The sequence below is a fragment of the Symphalangus syndactylus genome, chromosome 6, assembly GCF_028878055.3.
Source record: "Symphalangus syndactylus isolate Jambi chromosome 6, NHGRI_mSymSyn1-v2.1_pri, whole genome shotgun sequence".
NCBI lineage: Eukaryota > Metazoa > Chordata > Mammalia > Primates > Hylobatidae > Symphalangus > Symphalangus syndactylus.
The window spans coordinates 95,196,241-95,221,061 of NC_072428.2; the positions used below are offsets into that span (position 1 = coordinate 95,196,241).

General features: G+C 43.2%; 1 protein-coding gene across 24 annotated transcripts in view; it reads right to left on the reverse strand.

Annotated features, from left to right (window-relative positions):
- SRPK2 (SRSF protein kinase 2) overlaps window positions 1–24,821 on the reverse strand; it is a 299,803-nt gene that overhangs the window by 15,112 nt on the left and 259,870 nt on the right. For 23 of the 24 annotated variants that reach the window (XR_008658549.2, XR_010121403.1, XM_055283557.1 and 20 more), the window contains 6 exons: window positions 17,402–17,567; window positions 16,163–16,188; window positions 13,955–14,201; window positions 12,878–13,360; window positions 3,923–4,023; window positions 3,712–3,819 (listed from right to left, as the gene is read on the reverse strand). Coding sequence is in view for 22 of the 24 variants with exons in the window: in XM_055283557.1 (XP_055139532.1) it covers window positions 3,712–3,819; window positions 3,923–4,023; window positions 12,878–13,360; window positions 13,955–14,201; window positions 16,163–16,188; window positions 17,402–17,567 (1,131 nt within the window). In the remaining 2 variants the exon portion in view is untranslated. The remainder of the gene's footprint in view (window positions 1–3,711; window positions 3,820–3,922; window positions 4,024–12,877; window positions 13,361–13,954; window positions 14,202–16,162; window positions 16,189–17,401; window positions 17,568–24,821) is intronic. The other variant, XM_063641594.1, reaches the window with a different exon arrangement.

Below are 24,821 nucleotides of genomic sequence, written 5' to 3' on the forward strand. Positions count from 1 at the left end.
ACTACAGGTGCCCGCCACCACACCTGGCTAATTTTTTGTATTTTTAGTGGAGACGGGGTTTCACTGTGTTAGCCTGACCTCATGATCTGCTTGCCTCAGCCTCCCAAAGTGCTGGGATTACAGGCGTGAGCCACCAAGCCCGGCAAAATAATTTTTTTTTTTTTTTAAAGGAAGAAGGAAGATGAAGGCTGTAATGCTACCCATTTTTGATTCTTTGGAGAGTGACAAGATTCTCTTAACAATACAACATGTACAACAGGGCAAATGCACATTACAATGAAAAAACTCTGCCTTCAACTCAGTTACTCCCAGTATAACCTTCTATTGCCCGGGCTGAGTGCAGCGGCGCAATCTTCGCTCACTACAACCTCTGCCTCCTGGGTTCAAGTGATTCTCCTGCCTCAGCCACCTGAGTAGCTGGGACTACAGGCACGTGCCACCACGCCCAGCTAATTTTTGTATTTTCAGTAGAGATGGGGTTTTGCCATGTTGGCCCAGTTTTGCCATGTTGGTCTGAAACTCCTAGCCTCAAGTGATCTGCCTGCCATGGCCTCCCAAAGTGCTGGGATTACAGGTGTGCACCACCCCGCTGGGCCCAAGTATAACCTTTATTATTATTTTTAATACCTGGGAACTCTGGATTCTTCTCTACTTGGCCCAATCCCCTCAAAGGGCTCTTCCCTGGACCTACTTGTTTCCAGATTCTTGGGAGACCAAGTGCCTCTCTCCTAAAACATTCTCCTATGCCAAAGTATCCTGATTCTGAACAAATAAGATTATCTATTTGTTCTGTAATGTGACCAGTGCCGAAGAAGTCTGGTGAAGTTTGTTGGAATGGCTTTTCTTGTTTCTATGGCACTGACCAGGACTCACCATGGAGTTCATAAAAAGTCCTATCAGCAACTCTAATACATAAATGCAGAGAAACCAATGCTTCAGCCACAAACAAGTTTCAGATTATATGTACTTATATCTGGAAGGTGTAAAGCTCAAAAAAAAGTAAAACTCAAGAAAAGTAAAACAGATCCAAACCCAACATACCCTTGCTGTGGTCCCTCATTCTGTTGTGCTTCTCCAGCTGCAGAGCCTAAAGCTATCCTCCCTGATAAGAGCCAATGGCTACCACCCGTCAGCTCTCATTCCCAACAGAGTCTCTGTGAGATTTGATGCTATTTATAAAACTCAAAGACAGCCAGGCACAGTGTCACATCCCTGTAATCCCAGCACTATGGGAGACCAGGGCGGATGGATCACTTGAGCTCAGGAGATCGAGACCAGCCTAGACAACATGACAAAACTCCATCTCTACAAAAAATACAAAAATTAGCCAGGTGTGGTGGCATGTGCCTATAGTCCCAGCTACACCAGAGGCTGAGATGGAAGGATCACTTGAGCTTGGGAAGTGGAGTCTGCAGTGAACCGTAGTCCTGCCACTGCACTTCAGCTTGGGGAACAGAGCAAGACCTTGTCTCCAAACAAACAAACAAACAAACAAAACCCTCAAAGACTATAGGCTTTACCACCAAAAACCATCTGTGGCCTTATGACAGCTTGGTATTATGAGGTCAAATTTAATATATTAAATGTACTATCTTTACACTACAACAGAATGGATGAGGTAAGAAACACTACCTCATTGCTCCTAGGTTCTCCAGGAAGAACAAAAGAAACCTCTAAAGCCAGGACTTTTTGGGGGTGGGGCAAGCAGTGAATGAGGGCCTGCCCCTTTCCAAAAAAAAAACTCCCTTATGACAACCAACTGAAAAAGCAAACCTCATAAGCCGTCCTGACAGCAATGAGGGAGCTTATGCTTAATTCTTGGGAAGGGGACAGGTGAGAAGACAGAAAGGCTTTTCCGTGGGAACCTGTTACTGATATTTATGCCACTGTTCACAGCAATAGCATTTCAAGAAGTAAACAGCACAGGGAAATTGTATGGAGGGACAAACATTCATCTAATGGAAGGCAGGGCAGATAACCTGGTATAAAATTGTGCTGAAAGCTCCATTATCCCACTACATCCGTGACTGCGTCCTATTTTTCTGGTTATATCACCAAACTTAATACCCCAAATTAGAAGCACAGCATTTCAGAGTTCAAAGAGTACTTAGCACCTAATTCAGGGCAGCCCTGCTGCTGGTGGCCATTGTGGCTTAACCTCCCCACATCCTGAAATGGCCCCCGCTCCCGGACTCCCACTCAGTGTCTCCGCAGCTCCCGTTCCACTAACTCCCACGTCTCAGTCTGCCTGCTGGGGTCACACAGAGAGGGTCAAATGCCTCTCCACACAGCACTCTCTAAATTCAAAGTGACCATCATTGGCCACCGGTTCTTTTAACCGTTCTTTTCTATACCTACCTAAGGCAGGGACTTGGTTTTTGATATGGAAGAACTTTAATACCTTTAATAATTTAAACATTATTATCTGGTATTATCCATAAGAGCAACGAGAGAATAGAAAGGCCTGGTGTTTCAGGACCTATCTGGCCATGTGTTGACTCAGATCATGCTGAGTCAAAGTTGAAAGACACAAAGCACCCTCTTTTTCTCCTATCAGCTGGCACTATCTGCTCAACAATGCTTTTACTTGAGCATTAGAGGAGGTAAAACAGTAAATTCAAGACAATTGTTAAATTAACTTCTGAATAACAGAAAATTAATATATTTATTCTGCATTCCTTTTTTCAGGAGAAGAAAAATGCTAAACCTTCCATACAACCTTTTCTTTTAAATATTGGAAGAATGTGGATAAAAAACAGTATGGAACAGGAAAAGCATGAAACCCAAAAGCAAGCAACCCACCTTTCCCAACACGGAACGCCTAAGTAAAGCCCACTGAGAAAAAGCTGCTGAATGGGCCAGGAAACAGGGCAGAGGAAGAGAACGAGGAACTGGCTCGCAAATGCAGGGTCCTTTGTGTTCACCAACTCACAGGTTCAGGGTCAATGACCAAACAGTGCCAGGCAGGGCCAGGGGAGTTTAGAGACAATGCAACTGTGCGGCACAAAACTAGCAGCAAAACAGGCCTGACAGATGGAAGAAGAGGCTTCTGCCACCCTGTGGAAGCCATCATCTCAACCACTCTGGGAATAGACTCTGTCAGAGGGGAGTGGGCGTTGCTGCCACTGTTTCAGAAGGGGCTAGACATCCTAGAATAAGCCAGAATATCTGCTAGCCCTTGCTTTATAAGGGAAGAGAGATTATGCATTGGCATCTGGGGAAATCCCTTCCAGTCTGGAAAGGGAGGAACCCTGCATGTCTGGTTGACCAGGCAGAGGCTACCTGGAGGGGCTCCCACCTGCCCGCCTCAGGCAGTCTTCCCCTGGGAGATGCCACCTCATCTTCCTCCACAGCGTGAGTGAAGGGAAAAGCTCCCTATATCCTGCACATTTTCAGGGACCACAAGTGAAGTCATTGTGTCACAACAACTGAGTCTGATTCATGGGGCTGTGGGCTGTGCAGGGCCTTAAGAAGAGACTATCTCTCTCTCACAAGCCCACAACCACACCAAACACCCAGGGCCCGCCTGAGGAGGATCCTTCCACTTCTTAAGATGCCTACGGCAGCAACTGTCCCCTCACCCAGCCCACGGTGGATGACCCTTACAGTCAGAAAAACTGAGGTCACATGCCTCAGAGAGACTCAGCCCCATCCAGAGTGTGAAAGGAACGAGCCAATTCCCACAGCAGCAAAGGGCAGAGCCGTCCTTACCATACATGCCGTGCTCCAGATGTCCGCAGGGGTGCTGTACCCCGCTCCTATTAAAACCTCTATGGAGCGGTACTGACGCGTCTGGATGTCTTCCGTGAAGTGTTTATGCTGGAAGGGAACAGGCTGCATTACCACGGAGCAACACAGACATTCAAAAAGTGTCTTTGCGCAGAATCAAGACCAAAGGTTTTAGAAAGAAAACTCTACTTACCACCCAACAAGCATTTCCCAGGTCAGCAATTTTTACTCTAATTTTATCTGCATTCCGCGGATCCAGGGGATTCACCAACAAGTCAGCTGCCCGGGTTTTTGCTGGCATGAGCAAACAGCAGGACAGTTAGTGACTGGGATAGGTGGTTTGCATGTGTGAGCACAGTGTTTGCCAGGGTCAGTCTCCTTTCCTAAAGAGTAGTAGAATGATCACTTAGGCCTGGAATACTGTAAATTAAACTTGACAGAACTAAAATTGCTTGTTCTCCACCTCTGGAAAATACTCCACAAAAGAGCAAACTGGGCTGCCCACAGGACGCCAAGGGCACTGCCTTGCCCTTTCTCTTTTTATCCCCAGTTTCTTCGGGTCCAGGTCAGCCCTAGAACAAGCCAGCCTTGCTGTCCCCGTCTGCAGCTTTGTGGTGGCTCTTCATGGTGTCAATCCATCCCTTCATGGCCCAGATCAAGCTTGCTGATGCACTATTACAACAAACATGAAGGTAGAAAGAACACTGCTGTGGGGGCCAATCACTCTCAGTGACACACAGTTCCTTGGATGCCACACGACATCAGGGTCCCTGGCACCCACACCTCACACCCACAACATCCCCTACAGTTCCCACTGCTTGGGCTGAGCACACACAGTGACTGTTATTAACAAACACAGATTAAAGGCAGGGACTAAACTATTCTGGTTTTTAGACAAGGAAGGTCCCAGACAGAGGTCTCCTGAGATGGCCTGGGCCATAAAGCCAACCTCTGAGGTCACTCATGAACTTGTCACATACATGAGCAGTCATTTTAAATTCCAGGATGACTCCAGGAAATCTCAAAGGCAGGTATAGGGCCAGCTTCCCAGAGATTCTGGGGCCAGATCTTCTCAAGCAAGTTCAGATCACGCCTGTATCAAGCAGAGTTAACCCAGGGGCAAGTGACAAAGAAAAATAATCTGGTGAGGCCCAGAAAAATAGTCCTTAAAGTCAGCATCTTCATCACCAAACCTCAGACTGACCTACAAGATCAGATTTCTGGTAAAGATGAAATAAAACCAGGACTTTTATTTATTGTATAAGTAATTTTGAAGTGGTATTTAAAAACCAAGCAGAAAAGCCTGTTCAATGTAGAACATTAAACACTGATATGATTTGGGTTTGTGTCCCCGCCCATATCTCATGTCAAATTGTAATCCCTAGTGTTGGAAGAAGGGCCTGGTGGGAGGTGACTGGATCATGGGGGCAGATTTCCACCTTGCTGTTCTCGTGATATTGAGTGAGTTCTCATGAGATCTGGTTGTTTAAAAGTGTGTAGCACGTCCCCCTTCTCTCCTCCTCCTGCTCCAGACATGTAAGATGTCTGCTTCCCCTTCTACCATACTTGAAAGTTTCCTAAGGCCTCCCCAGCCATGCTTCCTGTACAGCCTGTGGAACCATGAGCCAATTAAACCTGTTTTCTTTATAAACTACCGAGTTTCTGGTATTTTTACAGCAATGTGAGAATGGACTAATATAAACACATACCTAGGAGAGCCCCTTTGTTTCCTTGAAGCTGGGCACTGCTGAAATGAACTAAACCTCTATTGGGGTACATACGAGCTGTGAAACCAGAGTGCTAGGGGAGGCTCTGATTCTTCAGCAAGCCCCATAAGAGGAAGGAGGGCCAGCCTTGCAACTTGCAGTAAGGCAGTGAACAGGCAAGGCCTCAGGACCTAGGGTGCCCACACAGCTCCCTAGGAGGGCTCCAGAGGATGCCAAGAGTATTCTGACCAGTATCTTAACCCTCAAGACCTGTTCCTCCAGCATGTTAATCAAATGAGCCAGCCAGGTACAGATATTCCCTGCTTGCTACCTTCCATATGCCTGTTTCCTTCTTTATAAGGATTCTGATCCATTGCATGGCCTCACCAAAGGCCAGGTATGAGCTCAGGAAAAGAAACACCAGAACTCAGCAAAAAATCAGAAAGAAAGCAGCACAAAGACCAAAAAAGAAGGCAAAATGTATATATATTGATTCACCTGGGGCTGAGAACAGAAGTCCAGGATAAATATAAAAATGCTGACCCAATGGGTAGATGAACAACACTAGACATGACTAGATGAATGCCCTGTATGTCATTTAATCAAGGAGAATCAGCAAGAAGGAAAATGGAATTTGAGGTTTGAAAAATTGGATTCAAATCTAAGTTTCAATATCTACAAGTTGTAAGACAGGCAAATGACTTAAACTATATGAGGCTCGGTGTTCAGGAAAAGAAGAATCGGAAGGGACCACCCCTTCCCCACCGAAGAAACTAAAAACACAAACACAGGAGAGTCAGGACAGCATCTGGGCGCCTGGCCAGATGCAGGGGCTTCCCTCTGCTGTGACCAGCTGAACCATCATCTGGGGCAGGAGGCTCCCAACTGGTCAGTGAGGGACCAGAGAGCAGCAGCAGAGGGAAGGGGAGGCCCAAAAGCAAGTTCTGCCCCCACAAACAACTCAAATCATAGGTCTAATGAGAAGAGGGCGAAGCCCTGTTAGACATATTGTGGTCCTCCTGAGCCACAGGACGATGTGATTTTTCTCCATGAGAACAGTAGCCGAGTTGGCTGTTATCTGAGGGCACTCAAGTGGAAGGAGATGTTCTGTAATCTGCCACCACTCTGAGGTGTTGTTTTTAGAAACATTTCTCAGGAGCTGCTTAAATCAATCATGCTAGAAGAAATATACTTTCAAAGACCCATCACTTCACATTTAAATTCAGGGATTTTTTTTTTTTTTTTTTGAGACAGAGTCTCACTCTGTCGCCTAGGCTGGAGTGCAGTGTTGCGATCTCAGCTCACTGCAGCCTCCACCTCCTAGGTTCAAGCAATTCTCCTGACTCAGCCTCCTGAGTACCTAGGATTACAGGCGCCTGAAACCACGCCCGACTAATTTTTGTATTTTTAGTAGAGATGGGGTTTCACCATGTTGGCCAGGCTGGTCTCGAACTCCTGACATCAAGTGATCTGCCCACCTCAGCCTCCCAAAGTGCCAGGATTACAGGCATAAGCCACCGCACCTGGCCTAAATTCAGGAGTGTTTCTTGTACTTAATATCCCTCATTAAGGTTCACTGAACAGAATCTCTTTGATGACATGCTGTTATCCTCCTGGTTTGGGTTTGTAAACAGTTACTTAGCTTCTAATGTGTTCCAAATGATGCTAGGTAATGTATCTCAATAACTTAATTGTATAAAAACACGACAGGAGGTAAAAGAGATTTTGCTTTTCTTTCTTTTCTCACTATGATAGTTCCTGAACTAAGGTACCAGACTGCTACATTCCTAAGAAGTCCACTGAAACCTAACTGGAATGCTTTTGTTGCACCTCCTCTGACTGAGTCACCACTGTAGTGACCTGTCACACAGTTTCCTTCTTACAGATAATGGTGACACAAAGGACAAACTGGAGATGTCTTCCTTCCAAAACGAAAAGTTTGCAATTGCACTCTGCCTCCACTAAGAGGGGAATGAGTGGAAAGCTTTCATTTTGGGAAGAACTGGGTCCCTTAAGTCACCTTCTGATTCACTAGTCTCTGGATGACACTGTGATCAGTCATTCCACAAGAAGCTATCCTAGAAACTATTAGATGGTAGCCAACAGTGCCTCAGCATGATGAGAGAGCTGCTGTCACACGCACATAACACATGGTGCTAGGCACACACTGACTCTTTACATCGTAAGGGGTCCTTATGAGGACGGCAAGAATATCCCCTCTATATGGAGGAGGTTCACTATGAGGCCTAAGGAAGTAGCGGAACTAAGAGATTTAATGTTGCCACCTCAACCATTCGTGCCACAAATATTTACTGAGTACCTTCTGTGTGCTAAGCATGGTCTTGGTACTGGGAACACTGCAAGAAAAAAACACAAGCCAAATTAGGAAACTCATGTACTGGTTGAAAATACGGGCAATAAGGCAAATAAACGAGGAATCCACAATCCTGTCAGGTAGCTAAACAGGCTATGAAGAAAAACAAAGCAGAGAAAGGAGATGGATAATGCCAAGGCTGTTCAGGGGAGATCTTTTCTGAGAAGGTGACATTCAGGAGAGGTCTGAAGAAAGGCAGGCATGAAACTAAGAGAAGTTTAAGGCAAAGGACACAGGAAGTACAAAAATCCTAAGGCAGAAACAGGCTTGCAACTTTGAGAAACTTTAGAAAGAAGCCAGTGTGAATGGTGTAGAATGAATTAGGGAAACAGAGAATGGGTCTGGAGCAGGCACCAACAGAGACCTGCCAGGGAACACACTGGAGAGTTTGTCAGCTTCAGTGAGGGACACCTCAGGGCATCACTACTCTACATGGGAAACACAATGGAGATCATTTTGGTGAGGAGGGGGTGGGTAAGGGGGAAGAAGTTAAGCTTTAAACAGTTCTCTCTGGACTGCCAGACAGAGACAGACTGGGGAGCAACAGCTCAAGTGACAGGAGCACAAAGGCTGTGTTACAGCAGCCTAGCCAAGGACTGACAGTGGTGTGGGTCCCCATCGAGTGACACAGAAAGGATTCCAGAAATAGCCCACAGGTAAGACCAACAAAACCACCCTGTTCCAGGGCCTTTGTCCTTCAGATGTGTTGAGCCAAGATACGCACTAAGGCTCTGGCAGCTGATCATCTAAAGAGGGACCATCCTCTTCTCAACCTTCAATGGCTGTCAAATTACTCCGAAAAAAGTGTACATTCTTTAGCCTGGCATTTAGGTTTCTTCAAGTTCCTCAAACCGGCCCCAATCTTTCTTCTACTATGCCCTAACATGTACATTCTGCCCTAAAGACAGGATCTACACAAACTCTTTATTGTTTCTCTTGCCTCAAATTCACGAAGTACCATGTGGTCAAGTGCAAGACTCTAGGCTATACCCCTTTCCATGCAGAAAACAAAACACACCTCCCATGGGGGAGGCTGCCCTTGCTTATCAAATGGCCAAGCTGCAGGCGAAAACTGAGTGCTTCCAAACAAAGGAGATCCTGTCCCTGGTACATACCTAGAATTTGACAATATTAAAACGCTCTGCAAGACCTCCAGTTTCTACCTGATGCAACAGGTACTGGGGACGGTATGTGTGTTGGACACAGTAAAATTGTGACTATAAATGGAAAAAAGTGGGAGAAAGGAAAGAGAAGAAGAATATAAAAACGTATCACTCGTTTGTTCGTTATTCAATAAATATTTATCTTAGCACTGAATCAGATGCTGAGGATGCAAAGATAAAAACACACTGCACTCTCATTCTAATGAGAAGACAGACAGTGACAATGAGCACTGCCCATACAACTAAGACAAGCATGGCCAGCAGGAGCAGAGGGGAAAGAGAAGTAAGCCTGCTGGGGATACAGGAAGCCCTCACCCAGGAGGCAGGCTACTGTGTTGGATCGTATCCTGGATCAGGAGAATTTAAAAAGAAAATTTTAGAATTATTGAGGAAATTTGAATATGGAATAAATAATAGATGATATTAGGCCAGGTGTGGTGGCTCACGCCTTTAATCCCAGCATTTTGGGAAGCCAAGGTAGGCAGATCACTCAAGCCCATGAGTTCAGGACTGGCATGGGCAACATGGTAAAACCCTACTTTCTCTACCAAAAATATAAAAATTAACCAGGCATGGTAGTGACAACTGTAGTCCCAGCTACTTGGGGGGCTGAGGTGGGAGGATCACTTGAGCCAGAAAGCACAGGTTGCAGTGAGCCGAGATCACGCCACTGCACTCCAGCCTGGGCGATAGAGCAAGACCTTGTCTCAAAATAATAGTAATATAAAATTAGTGCTATTCTTACACGTTATAATAGTATTATTGTTACAATGGAGGACGTTCTAATTCATCTCTCAGAAGATGAATGCTTAAGTATTTAGGAGTGAAGTATCCTAATATGTGTAGTGTGCAATGTCTGTGTAAACAAAGTATATGCAATGCAGCAAAATGTTAATTGCTAAATCTATGTGGAGGATATACAGTTGTTTATTGTACTATTCTTTCAAAATAAAAAAAATACACAGATGCTCTACTAATTCCTTCCTGCACCTTCCTAGATGGTGCTGGTTATGCAGGGATGTACACTCTCCACTGTGGAGACCACTGCTGTAGATGATGGGGAGCTATGGAAACTGTGAGCAGGGGAATACACTGATTAGGTGAGCATACTGCAAAGACACTCTAGCAGCACCATCGAAGGGCACACTGAAAGGCAGGTGGGGAGAAAAGCTGGAGAGAACACAAAGCCAAGACACCAGTAAGGAGCCTCCGTAATAGCAGAGGCAAGCAATGACAGTGCCCACTTTAGGGACAAGGCAAGGGGGACCCCTACTTAGGAGGTATGACTGGCAAAACGAGATGATTTACTAGATGTGAGAGAAAAAAAGAAGACATCCTGATGATCAAGTTTCTCACTGGAGCAACAAGAAATGGTGGTAACAAGTGTAGGAAATACAGCATGTGTAGTAGATTGGCAGGGAAAGTTGTATTCCGGTTTTGGATATGTAAGGTTTGAAGTTTCCTGTGACACAGAGATGGAGCTGTCATGTAAACAATAGGGTAAGTCTTATGACTTGCCTGGGCCTCCAACGATGACCACGTGGTAACAAGCAGCAATTCTCTTCCTTTACATGGATTGTGAGGACCAAGGCAACTTACATTCAATGGGAAATTTTTCAATATATTATTATTATATGTTATTTATCTACCTTTGCCATTGACCTGTTTTATTTAATTCAGTGCTACTAACAACCCTAAAGGTAGCCATTTCTTTCCTTTGATAGAGGAATGAACCAAGGCTCAGACAGGATAAGAAACCAAAGTTCCACAGTTATTAAGTTTTGAGCTGAGGTTTAATCTGATATGCAGGTGCCTTTCGGTGTCTGCAGGGGAACTGGTTCCACGACATCCTGAGGATACCAAAATCCACAGATGCTCAAGTCTCTGATATAAAACGGTGTAGTGTTTGCATATAACCTACATACATCTTCCTATACACTTTAGTTGATCTCTAGTTATTTATAATACCTGCTACAATGTAAATGGTATGTAAATAGTTGTTATACCGTATTGTTTAGAGAATAATGACAAGGGGGGAAAAATCTGTACATGTCCAATAAAGACACAGGTTTTTTTCTCCTCCAACTATTTCCCATCTGAAGTTAGTTGAACACATGCATGGGAAATCCACAGATGTAAAACCCATGGATATGGAGGGCTGACTGTACTTGAAGCCACTGCAGCCCAAGCTAATACTTGCAAAATAAGTATGAATAAAAAAGGTACTTTGAGCTGGTCATGGTGGCTCACGCTTGTAGTCCCAGCACTTTGGGAGGCTGGGGAGGGCAGATCACCTGAGGTCAGGCCTTGGAGACCAGCCTGGCCAACATGGTGAAGCTCTGTCTCTACTAAAAATATAAAAATTAGCTGGGCATGGTGACGGGTGCCTGTAATCCCAGCTACTTGGGTGACTGAGGCAGGAGAATTGCTTGAGTCCAGGAGGCAGAGGTTGCAGTGAGCTGAGATTGCACCACTGCACTCCAGCCTGGGCAACTAGAGTGAGACTGTCTCAAAAAATAAATAAATGAATAAATGAATAAAATAGAAATAATTGAAAAGGCACTTTGTAAATTACTTTCTATATGAAACTTCAGCCGGGCACCGTGGTTCACGCCTGTAATCCCAGCACTTTGGGAAGCCGAGGCGGGTGGATCACAAGGTCAGGAATTTGAGACCAGCCTGACCAACATGGTGAAACTCTGTCTCTACTAAAAATACAAAAATTAGCCAGGCGTGGTGTCATGCGCCTGTAATCCCAGCTACTCAGAAGGCTGGGGCGGGAGAATCGCTTGAACCCAGGAGGCAGAGGTTGCAGTGAGCCGAGATCTCGCCACTGCACTCCAGCCTGGGTGACAGAGCAAGACTCAATCTCAAAAAAAAAAGAAACTTCAAGTAAGAGAAAAATTGAAGTGCAACAGCAACAATACATCTGGATAAGGTACCTCTCACTACTGCCCTTTCCCAGAAATTAATCTACGTTCTATGTAAGCACCTTCAAACACTCCCTGGAAAGGGGAACAGGAGCTGACCATGTCCAGCCAAGTAAAGAAAGCAAATCCTTAGGAGGATTCATCATAGCCAGTGCGTAACAAAGCCAGCTCACTCGGCGTGCAATTCCAGCCTGCTGGAACCGAAGGGGCTGCAGAATGTCGGGCTGTTTGCAGGGCTGGCTCATCAATTTTACTCGCTGTGTGTTAAACAGTCTTGTCAGTAGAGGGAGCAGAGGAGGTTTCAGAGCTTTTCCACCATGAGCCAGAATGAAAACCAACTTACCCAGTTTTCACTTACTAGAGTCACTTGGCATTCACTCCCAAAATAACGGTTTGAATAAGTCAAGCCTTCTTAGGTAGACAAGAACACAAGAGCCAATCTATAATCTGTCATCACATTTAAATCCATGCCAATTCCTTGAAAACTACAATCCTGGGCCAGTTATCAATAGCAGGGTCCTATAATCAGGAACAACTATCAAAAGACAATATGACACTTCTTTCCCAACAGAGTCAAAGAGGAAGCATACTTTTCTTGAATAGAAACAAAACAAAAAAAACTAAATATAATGACATCAGATGGAAGAAGATACAAATTATAAACTAAACTACACATTCCAGAAAGGTGTAAGTTGCTAAAACTGGAAGGTTTTTGCAAATGATGCTGCTGACTAAATATATTAAAAATGAAAACTGGTCAGATATAAGATTTGGTATGCAGAGAGCAAGAGATAGCCTAATGGCATAGAACATGTATTTAAATCACATTACTTCTTCATGAGTATAAAAGTAATAAAAATGATTAGTGCACACACACAGGGCTTGGCCACTTCCAGCGGATTCCTTCACAGCATTTGTTAAAGGCACGTCCCTGGAGTCAGCGATGGCAGACAGTTGATGGGAAGAAACACTTACCTTTTGGCAAATCCCCAGTACTGGACGCTGAAACCGTCCTGCTTCTGTCATGGGATGGACTGCTCTCCTCTTGCTCAGTAAGTGGTGATCCCTCAGAAAGCACAGAGCTGCAGGCCACAGGTTCTAAGGATCCAGAGAACAACGAGGTGGAAAACTCTGGGAACTGTGATTCGGGAATTTTATGTCGTCCATTTGGCAATTCACCATTGAATTGTTCATAGGAGCTGCTATATGTGTAATCACTTTCTGCATTTGGCTCATCAAGATTATATTCCTCAGGATTTGGGCAGTCTTCTTCATCATCCTCTTCATCGTCCAGTTGCTGCTCCAGTGAGAATGGGCCATTCTCAATATGGCCATTGGTTTTAGGTGATTCTATCCACGTAGGGTCTATGTTCGCAAGTTCCTGATCTACATCATCTTCATCTTTTTCAATGTTTTCTTTCTCAGCGTCTTCTTTCTCTTCCTGGTCCTCAGCTTCACCTTAAGAAGTTGATGGGTCAAGAATTAGAACTTGTTACTCTCCTTAATATAGCCTCACTAAGTACTTATCTCCATCAATAAAATACATTTTGAATGTGCTTATGTACCACCTAGTAAACACCTTTTGGCTTTTGGGGTAAAACCTTCAGGTTTTCTAAATCTCATTTTTCATTCATTTAATAATTGGCCTGCTCTTATAAGAAAAAGTTAGCTTTAAGGGAAAATAACTCTTTCTAAATAAAGTTGCACTTCCATTTCTACCCTCTATAATCTTCAGAAACAGACTTGTGGTGCATTACAATTAGGTAAAAAGTTAATGACAAAATAAAGCACCATCATTAGCATGACAGAAACATGGTATTTCTCAAATATTTTACATTTTTAAAAACTATTTTGAAATGTTAACATTATTTCTGGCATACAGTTCACAAATGAAGTACGAGGCTATTTCCCATATTTCCCAATAGGGAGTTGGAGAGAATCATCCTTGTCATCTGCAGCAGCAGCACAAATCAGCCCCCATGTTGACCTGGCAGGACCCTCCTAATGGAGCTCTGAGGACCCCATGCAGCCCAGGTTCGAGGCCCCACTGACCATTGTCCTTTGCAGTCTCTGCCTCGGCCGCCTCCTCTAATCCTGTTGTTTTTAGTTTCACCTCTGGGCAGTATTCGCCATCCTGGTCATTGGAAGGTACAGCTGACGTGATGTTTTCTTCTATTATTTTCCTTTCAGCTTCTCGCTCCAGTTCTTCTATCTCCTGCAGGCGCTTCTCCAATAACTCAGCCTGCCTCTTCTGTTTCTTTTTCAGTTTTTTCTTTTTGTTTTTAGATATTTTTCCTATCTATAACATGTTAAGAAAAGACCACAGGTCAGTGTTCTTCTTTTTAAAGCACCACGATAGTATAACGGCTAGCAGCATGGCAAATACCAATAAACTCTGCTTTCTCATGCCATATTCTACTAAAATCCCAAACCCGGACAGATCCACCTTGTGGTAAGGCTTACGATAAAATCAAAGGGAAAGCAGTGCTGACTGATATCACGTGCTAGGTCTACTACCAGGTCCTGCCCTCAGAGGGATATAGCTTAAATCCAGTAACTCCTCACCATTCAAACTCTAAGAGAACTGAAGTTCGAAATTCTCTTGGCCTTAAAGGAGAAGCCCCTCTTGCAAGTTTTATTTGCTGCTGTCTATATACACAGTAACAACATCCCAGCTCCTCAATGCCAAAAATGAAACAGGTGCCCGAGCAAGTGTATATCACTGTGTGTTTGCGTCTCACATATGAAGCTCTTAGCAGCCAAGACAACATGAACTGTAAGAGATAAGCCTATGCTGCAAAGGGAAAAAAGAAAAAGCCACAGCTTTTGTCTGCCTCCAATCATGGCCACCTGACTTGCAAAGCACTGGCAATGAGAGCCTCCAACCTTTCAAACAATCAGTAAACTCAGGCAGCTCAAGCCAGGGAAGAACTATGGGAAACAACTTGGGCTTCTCAGCAGGCCAGGAAGCTTAATTATTACAGCTCCCTCTTGTTCCAGAACTTACATTCCAAATCAAGAGTTGCCTCAGTAAAAGTAGTGTTTTGTTATCGTTGTTGTTTTTTTTTTCTTTGAGACAGAGTCTCTGTTGCCCAGGCTGGAGTGCAGTGGCGTAATCTCAGCTCACTGCAACCTCCACTTCTTGAGTTCAAGTGATTCTCATGCCTCAGCCTCCCATGTAGCTAGGACTACAGGTGCACACCATCACACTCGGCTGATTTTTTTTTTTTTTTTTTTTTGAGATGGAGTCTCACTCTGTCGCCCAGGCTGGAGTGCAGTGGTGTGATCTCGGCTCACTGCAACCTCTACCTCCTGGGCTCAGGCGATTCTCCTGCCTTAGCCTCCTGAGTAGCTGGGATTACAGACGTCCATCAGCACACTCAGCTAGTTTTTGCATTTTTGGTAGAGATGGGGTTTCATCATGTTGGCCAGGCTGGTCTTGAATTCCTGACCTCAAGTGATCTAGTGGCCTCGGCCTACCAAAGTGCAGGGATTACAGGCGTGAGTCACCACACCCAGTATCTAATAAGGACATAGTGTTTTGATGGGACCACAAAAGAGATCAGTCTCTTTTTTATTTAACATCTGGATGGAAAAAAATTAGAACAACAGCTTCAGAAAAACAGGTAACTTAGCAGCCAATCAGAAATAATGTAAAGTGGTTTTGAAATAAAAATACTTCAACTCTATCACCTCACATTTCACTAAACTTGGCCACCATAGTCCAGAAAATGCATAAAGAAGACAGTCTTTGAAAGGCTTTAACTATCCCAACTCTGCACAGATCATTAAAACTTAAGACAGGCTGGGCATGGTGGCTCACACCTGTAATCCCAGAACTTTGGGAGGCCAAGGCAGGCAGATCACTTGAGGTTAGGAGTTCGAGACCAGTCTGGCCAACATGGTGAAACCCCGTCTCTACTAAAAATACAAAAATTAGCTGGGTGTGGTGGCGGGTACCTGTAATCCCAGCTACTCGGGAGGCTGAGGCACAAGAATCGTTTGAACCCAGGAAGGGGAGGTTGCAGTGAGCCGAGATCGCACCACTTGCACTCCAGCCTGAGCAACGGAGTGAAACTCATTATCCCAAAAAAAAAAAAAAAAAAAAATTAACAAGACAGTCTCACCTATTTGAGGATACACAGCTTTTATAAATGTGTCTACCCTTTAAATACACAACTTTTTTATAATTTTAACAACTCAATAATAAATGGTCTCTTTTAACATGGTGCATATAAAGTAATATGCCTAAGTACTTACAGGTTTCTGCTGTGGAGCCGTACTCACTAAAATAAAATCAAACAAAATTGGTATTTAGCAGAAAACAGACACATAACTTCATGTAGGTCATTCGAATTGCAAAGTGAAATAATTATTGTCTTTTAATGGCTACCCAACTTCAAAAACTATTAATCTGAGCTTCTTAATCACAAGGATCTAGAGTAAGTTTATGCCACTGAAACAAATGAGTGACTCCTGAAGTCATAGCAGAAGTTACTCATACTGAGCCATTTCTCTTATTTATCTAAAATGAAATACTAATACATCTCAAAAACAGTCAAGCCCAAAGCACCAACAGATCACTTAAGAAAATGGAAAAGAATTAATACATATCACAGTCATTAAACCAAATTTGTTTAAAATATAATGAAACGAACAATGTAGATGTACATCGATATTTGAAATCTATTTTGCAAGCTTTCTACAATTTAAATCAAATACTGCAGTTAGTATGCAGCAAACAGTCTAGGTAGGAATCACATGATTAAACCCCTACACCAGGGCCAAAAGCTTAACAGGTGGGATCCATGATCTAAACAACACCCTGATGGCAGTAAAGGAGATGTGAACGGAGCCCCAGCCAGTCCCAGGAGCCCCAGCCAGTCCCAGGAGCCTCAGCCCTTTAGTATCCATGCTTGCCTGACAACACACAAAGGCACAGACCATGGTGTCGAAGAGTGAGAAGCACAGTCCACAATTCACTGCACCACCCTGCCAACCCCGCCCCAGAAATAAAGATATCCCAATACTCAGGTCACTTGGTCTTCTTCCCCCACGATCAGGCCTTTTCTAACTAACTCCAAATCTGTTGATAAAACTCAGATTTACATAGCTATGCTAAATGGACAACAAGAATTAATGTACACAAAATTGAAGCCAGAAAAATATTCTGATGACTAAAGGTCAGCTACAGAAAAGCTGTTACTATGTTCTCCTCTGCAGAGAAGCAGGCAACAGAAAAAACTGTTCAAATATAGATGAAGCAGCAACTACAAATTTAAAGGGCCTTTTAAAGGGGGACAAAAGTAAATACTTCTAATATTAAAATATAATGTAGCTGGGGCATTTTCCATTTCAAGGGTGCAGTTATTTCCAGCAATTAAACTTTTCCAAAAAAGTTCCTTATATGTAACGTTTGATTCAGATAACTTCAACAATTGCAACTTTGCAAGCTCCCAATGCCCCCAAACTGAAATGAAGCTGGCTCAGCTCCCTCACCTGCAGACCCTGAAGGAGGAGGAGCACCTGCTTTCTGCCACTCAGTGGCCTCAGCTGCCATTCTTCTCACATATGCATCATCCACACACATCAAGATGTTTTCCGGCTTTATGTCAGTATGAATGATCTTGCACTTACTGTGTAGGTAATCTAACCCTTGAAGGACCTGGATATAGTAAAATCAAGAGAAGAGATAAGCTATTAATATCTCATTATATAACTTTTATTTACTTGAAAAACATGTAATACAATGACAGAGTACAAAGTTTGATAAACACAAAAGGACATTTAGTAAAAATCTCCCTCCCATGCCTACCCACATTGGAATCCAGCTCTCCTTTCCATAAGCAACCAGTGTGTATAATTTCAGAGATTATTTATGCTCGTGGGAGCAAATCCATCTACATACAGTTGAACCTTGAACAACACAGGTTTGAACTGCATGGGTTCCCTTATACACAGATTTTCTTCTATCTCTGCCACCCCTGAGACAGCAAGACCAACCCCTCTGCCTACTCAACGTGAAGATAATGAGGATGAAGACGTTTATGACGATCTACTTCATATGATCTATCCACTTAATGAATAGTAAGTATACTTTCTCTTCCTTATGATTGTCTTAACATTTTCTTTTCTCTAGCTTACTTTGTTGTAAAAATATGGTATATAACACACATACAAAATACAGTTAATTGGTCATGTGATCAGTAAGGATTCTGATCAACAGTAGGCTAGTAATTCATGGATCATACAATTGACCCCTTTAGGTGTACAATTCAATGGATTTTAGATGTGCAATTATCACTACTATTTTTTTAATTTTTATTTTTTATTTATTTTTTGAGATGGAGTCTCACTCTGTCACCCAGGCTGGAGTGCAGTGGCGCAATCTTGGCTCATTGCAACCTCTGCCTCCCGGATTCAAGCAATTCTCCTGCCTCAGCCTCCCAAGTAGCTGGGATTACAGGCATATGCCACCACGCCTGGCTAATTTTTTTGTATTTTTAGTAGAGACGGGGTTTCACCATATTGGCCAGTGGTCTCGAACTCCTAACCTTGTGATCCACCCGTCTTGGCCTCCCAAAGTGCTGGGATTACAGGCATGAGCCACCACACATGGCAACTATCACCACTATTTAAATGACAACATTTTCATTGCTCCAAAGAGAAACAACATATTCATTAGCATTCACTTCCCATCTCTCTCCTACCCCCTCTAACCCTTAGCAATCACTAATCTACTTGCTGATTCTGGACATTTCCTATAAATGGAATCATATAAAGTATTTTTTTGTAACTGGCATAATGTTTCCAAATTTGACTCTTGTACAGCATGTATTAGTACTTCGCTTATTCTTATTGGCAAATAGTATTCCACTGTATAGAGATACAACATTTTGTTTATCTCTTCACCTGGTGAACATTTGGGTTATTTTCACTTTAGGGGCTATAAAAATAATACTGCTATTCACACTTGTGTATACATTTTTGTGTGAACATACTTTTTTTGAGGGGAGGTATATACCTAGGAGTTACCGTACTTAGGTCATATGGTGCCTCTATATTTAGCTTTCTGATGAACTGCCAAAGTGTTTTCCACAGTGGCTGCACCATTTTACATTCCTATCACCAATGTATGAGGGTTCCAATTCTTCGCCCTGAACAACACTTACTATCTTTTTTACTTTATCCACCCAAGTGGATATGAAGTATCTCGTTGTAGTTTTGATCTACCTTTCCCTGATGGCTAATGATGTCCATACATTTTTAACACTGCAAGAGAAGGGGGGCTTGATTTAAATAGAAAATAGCCTTGGTATCTAGACAACACTACAACATTATACTAAAAGAAAGTGATGAACCAAGATATTCATATTTATCATATTAAAACAATCAAAAACTTACAGTGTCAGTGACCTAAATACAAGGTCAATGTTTTTCTGTAATTATTTCCACTGGAGAATAATTTTTTCAATTATTTCCATAAAATTAATTTTTACAAAACAGATCATGTTCTCATATGAATATTAGAAATTCCAAATGTTAAGCAAATATTACATCAATGACCATTTAAACAATGAATTGAACAGGCATTTTGTTCACGAGAGATAGGAAGTTTTATATGTTTCACATCATCCAGTGTAGGGAAAAGAAAGAGAGATCAGACTGTTACTGTGTCTATGTAGAAAGGAAAGACATAAGAGACTCCATTTTAAAAAAGACCTGTACTTTAAACAATTGCTTTGCTGAGATGTTGTTAATTTGTAGCTTTGCCCTAGCCACTTTGCTCCAGCCACTTTGACCCAACCTGGAGCTCACAAAAACATGTGTTGTATGAAATTAAGGTTTAAGGGATCTAGGGTTGTGCAGGACGTGCCTTGTTAACAAAATGTTTACAAGCAGTATGCTTGGTAAAAGTCATCGCCATTCTCTAGTCTCAATAAACCAGGGGCACAATGCACTGTGGAAAGCCGCAGGGACCTCTGCCCTGGAAAGCTGGGTATTGTCCAAGGTTTCTCCCCATGTGACAGTCTGAAATATGGCCTCGTGGGATGAGAAAGATCTGACCATCCCCCAGCCCAACACCCGTAAAGCGTCTGTGCTTAGGTGGATTAGTAAAAGAGGAAAGCCTCTTGCAGTTGAGATAGAGGAAGGCCACTGTCTCCTGCCTGCCCCTGGGAACTGAATGTCTCGGTATAAAACCCGATTATACATTTGTTCAATTCTGAGAAGACAGAAAAACCACCCTATGGTGGGAGGCGAGACATGTTTGCAGCAATGCTGCCTTGTTATTCTTTACTCCAGTAAGATGTTTGGGTGGAGAGAAACATAAATCTGGCTTACGTGCATGTCCAGTCATAGTACCTTCTCTTGAACTTAATTATGACATGGATTCTATTGCTCACATGTTTGTTGGTGACCTTCTCCTTATTATCACCCTGCCCTCCTACTACATTCTTTTTTGCTGAAATAATGAAGATAATAATCAATAAAAACTGAGGGAACTCAGAGACCGGTGCCGGTGCAGGTCCTTGGTATGCTGAACGCCAGTCCCCTGGGCCCACTGTTGTTTCTCTATACTTTGTCTCTGTGTCTTATTTCTTTTCTCGGTCTCTCGTCCCACCCGACTAGAAATACCCACAGGTGTGGAGGGGCAGGCCACCCCTTCAATCCAACACTGAAATATTCCCAGTTTAATCGACAGTGGAAGGCATCTGATCAACAGTAGGCTGTTAGCAGTTAGCCTACTGTTAGCAGAAGTTTAAAGTAGCATTATGAAGTGAGAGGGAATAAAGATTTTACAAGGAAAATGAAAACAGGAATACCTCTTAAAAAGGATCAAAATCCCTACAAACATTTAAAACAACTTTACCTTACAGAGTATTTTTACATAAATTCACCGAATGTGCATCGGCTGAGCTCCCATCACATGCCATTATTCCAGGTGTTTGATATATAAAAGCTCCCAGGCTTCATGTTGCTTACAGTCCTCATATCCTCACAGAGCTTACCAATTCAGGACAGGAAATGAGTATGACGGGTGGGGTAATTGGCCAAAAAAAAAAAAAAAAAAACCCCAAGATGAATCATGGGCATGGCAAATATGATTTAATAAGATATTGACAAGTTCCTAGTAAGTACCAGTAAAGTCGATAAAACTAGGATAAGATTTTAAGACATTATTTACTGTTTTGGATAATACTGCAATTAGGATATGTTTAAATTACATTTAAAATGTCAAGGCTGGGCTCAGCCTTGCCTTGTAATCCCAGCCCTTTGGGAAGCCGAGGCAGGCAGATCACTTGAGGCCAGGAGTTCGAGACCAGCCTGGCCAACATGGCGAAACCCCGTCTCTACTAAAAACACAAAAAAACTGCACAGGCATAGTGGCACAGGCAAGGTAGCACACGCCTGTAATCCCAGCTACTCAGGAGGCTGAGGCACAAGGCGGAGGTCACAGTGAGCTGAGATCATGGCACTGCACTCCAACCTAGGTGACAGAATAAAACTCTGTCTAAAAGGAAAAAAGAAAAAAAGCAAATAAAATGTCAAAGGACCAACAGTAAGAAAGATAACATCATGTAAAATATTTCCATGGAGAACATGGTTCTACTTTTGAAGGAAACACAATCCAATGCGCTCATGTTATTCAATGACATTCATGCATCTTCCTGGTGAAAACTGAGTAATATGTGGAGTTTTATATCTGAACAACAAAAGAGATTCTGAAAAGTACAAGAAATTAATGGATAGGCACACTGATGATGTCCAGCCCATAGAGGTCAAAGGAATACGATTTTTGAAAAATCGTTTTCCAACTAAAATTGTATTTCAGTATCAAATACTATCTCAAGGTAAAAATGTCAGTATCTTTCTTTCCTAAAATATCTTTGACCATTTTCTCATGCACGAGAGTTGTCCTATCTTTCCACCTTGGCTTCTTTCACAGTTCAAAGATTGATTCACTGTGCGGGAAGCTATACAGTTAAGAATTAATGTGCCTCAGTGTGCAAATGTGTTCACATGAGGTCCCAATGACAATGATGCACCTCATGACAAGCAAGAAGTGATCTCAGTAAAAACTTACAGTTCCAGATTTTTTTTAAAAAATTGGCTATTGCACTCAACTGGGATAACTTTCCTTAAACAGCAATGGGCAATAAACACAAGAAAAATACTTTGCCACTGGGACAAATAAAGTTAGTTAAGATAATTCAAACCATTAAAGGAAATGGCAACAGGGCAGCGTTAAAAACATGACCTTGGACTCAGACTGCTCTTATATTACTGCTCAACCATTTACTCATTGTGTTACCGCTAGGCAAGCTGTTTAAGCTGTTTGAGCTTCCATTCTCATCTATAGGAGGGGGAAACATACCTGTTACACACAAATGTAGCAATAAGCATTAGAAATAATCTATGGAAAATTCACAAAAACAAAGTGTAGCACACAAGAAACTTAAATGGTAAAACTTATCTAAGTCAGAAGACTTGTACTGATATTGACTTCTTGAATTATGATTTTTCATCACTTTTTAAAAATTAATTTCTTTTTAGAGATGGGATCCCGCTATGTTCCCCAGGCTGGAGTGCAGTGGCTATTCAGAGGTGTAAGCATTGCACACTGAAGCCTCAAGCTTCTGGCCTCAAGTGATCTTCTTGCTTCTGCCTCCCACGGGGCTGGGATTACAGGTGTGAGCCACCACATCCAGCTTCCTAAGTCACTTATTAAAGTTCTCTGGCTTGGCCGGCACAATGGCTCGCACCTGCAATCCCAACACTTTGGGAGGTCAAGGCAGGTGGATCACCTGAGGTCTGGAGTTCAAGACCAGCCTGGCCAACACGGTGAAACCCCGTCTCTACTAAAAATACGAAAATAAGCCAGGCGTGGTGGCGCATGCCTGTAATCGCAGCTACTCAGGAGGTTGAGGCAGGAGAATCACTTGAACCCAGAAAACAGTGGTTGCAGTGAGCTGAGATCGTGTCACCACACTCCAGTCTGGGCAACAGAGTGAGCTTCTGTCTCAAAAAAAAAAAAAAATTATCTGGGTCTCAGTTGTTTCAATTTCTAATATAAAAGGGCTATACTTGATAACCTGTATGGTATATCCCAGCAACAAAACTTTGATTCCATAATTTAATTTTGAACTACTTTTTTCTTTTTTTGAGATTGAGTCTCACTCTATCACCCAGGCTGGAATGCAGTGACACAATCTCGGCTCACTGCAACCTCCACCTACTGGGTTCAAGCGATTCTCCTGCCTCAGCCTCCCTAGTAGCTGGGATTACAGGCGCATGTCACCATGCCCAGCTACTTTTTGTATTTTAGTAGAGATGGGGTTTTCACCATGTTGGCCAGGCCAGGTCTCAAACTCCTGACCTCAGGTGATCCACCCATTTCGGCCTCCCAAAGTGCTAGGATTACAGGCGTGAGCCACCACGCCTGGCCTGAACTACTATTTTTAAATGGTTTTTTTTTTAAAATAGCATTTGTCTTTACCAGTGAAGCTTAAAGTAATAATGCACCCCAGAATCAACCAACATTGATGGGCACTCCTACAATTATTTATACAGGATAACTGTGACAATGGGAAAAATAAAAACACAAAACAAAAAGGAATCATGTTTCATCCCCAAGGCTACATCTCCCCTTGCAAAATCTGACAGCATTATATCTTTACTAATTCTTCCCTCTGTTGCTTTTACTTGTCAAATCACAGTATGTTCATCTTTCTTGCCTAAAAACCTTAATACGGCTGGGCGCAGTGACTCACGCCTGTAATCCCAGCACTGTGGGAGGCCAAAATGGGCGGATCACAAGGTCAGGAGATCCAGACCATCCTGGCCAACATGGTGAAACACCATCTCTACTAAAAATACAAAAATTAGCTGGGTGTGGTGGTGCATGCCTGTAATCCCAGCTATTCAGGAGTCTGAGGCACAAGAATTGCTTGAACTCAGGAGGCGGAGGTTGCAGCAAGCCGAGATCATGCCACTGCACTCCAGCCTGGCAACAGAACAAGATTCCATCTCAAAAACTAACAAAAAACCTTAATACTTAGTGCTAGCAGCAGGAGGCAGCAGAGATTCTTTGGCTACCAGGGAAGCTGAGATCAACCTAAGCCCGGCCAGGGACATGACTCTCAATCTTCCCAATCAGGAAGTCAGTTCATACACATGAGGAACAAGTGCCAGGTTTCTCTGGGTGAAGTCGGACTTTGAGTTCAGCAGCAGTGCAGCAAAGAAGGCCAAGTCTAGGGCTGGGAGTTAGAAGCCCCGAGTCCCATTCCAAATTAACTAGCTACAGGCTCAGAGAAAGTTCCTTCTTTTCCTTGAACCTCAAATTCATCTTCAAAATAAGGGGCTTGATTAAAATGTTCTCAAAGCTTTCTTTCTGTACATCAATATTTGTGTCAGATACCATCTATTACTGGTCTTCACAACACAAATCTGCTCCTCTCCACCACAACTTGATTGAAATAGGTCCTGTAATCTTGTAGATAAGTCGTGGAACAGTCAAGCACAATGTGGAGACTCCTCTAAAGACTGTCTCCCTGGCCTTGCTCACAGCCCAGAGTGCAAAGCTTCCCCCAAAATTCTGAACTGTAAAAAGAAATAGAATGAGAGCAACTTTCCGAATTATGCTCTGCTACTGGTGATAAGCGGGGGACTTTCTTCCTCCCACACCTGAACAAAGGACACAGGGCAGGGAGACTCTGTCTCCTCCTACTCTGTGGGTAACAGAACCTAATGAAGCACCCAGAGAAACCCACGTGGGCAGCCAGATGGGCTGGCAGAGGAAGGAGGCGACCCCAAGGAGTTCTTCATTGAGGACATTAATTACTTGTGGGCGTGCGGGACACCAGAGGGGTTCTCCGCAAGCCTGGAAGTTTCCTGCTGGAAACGCTGAGGCTTCCAC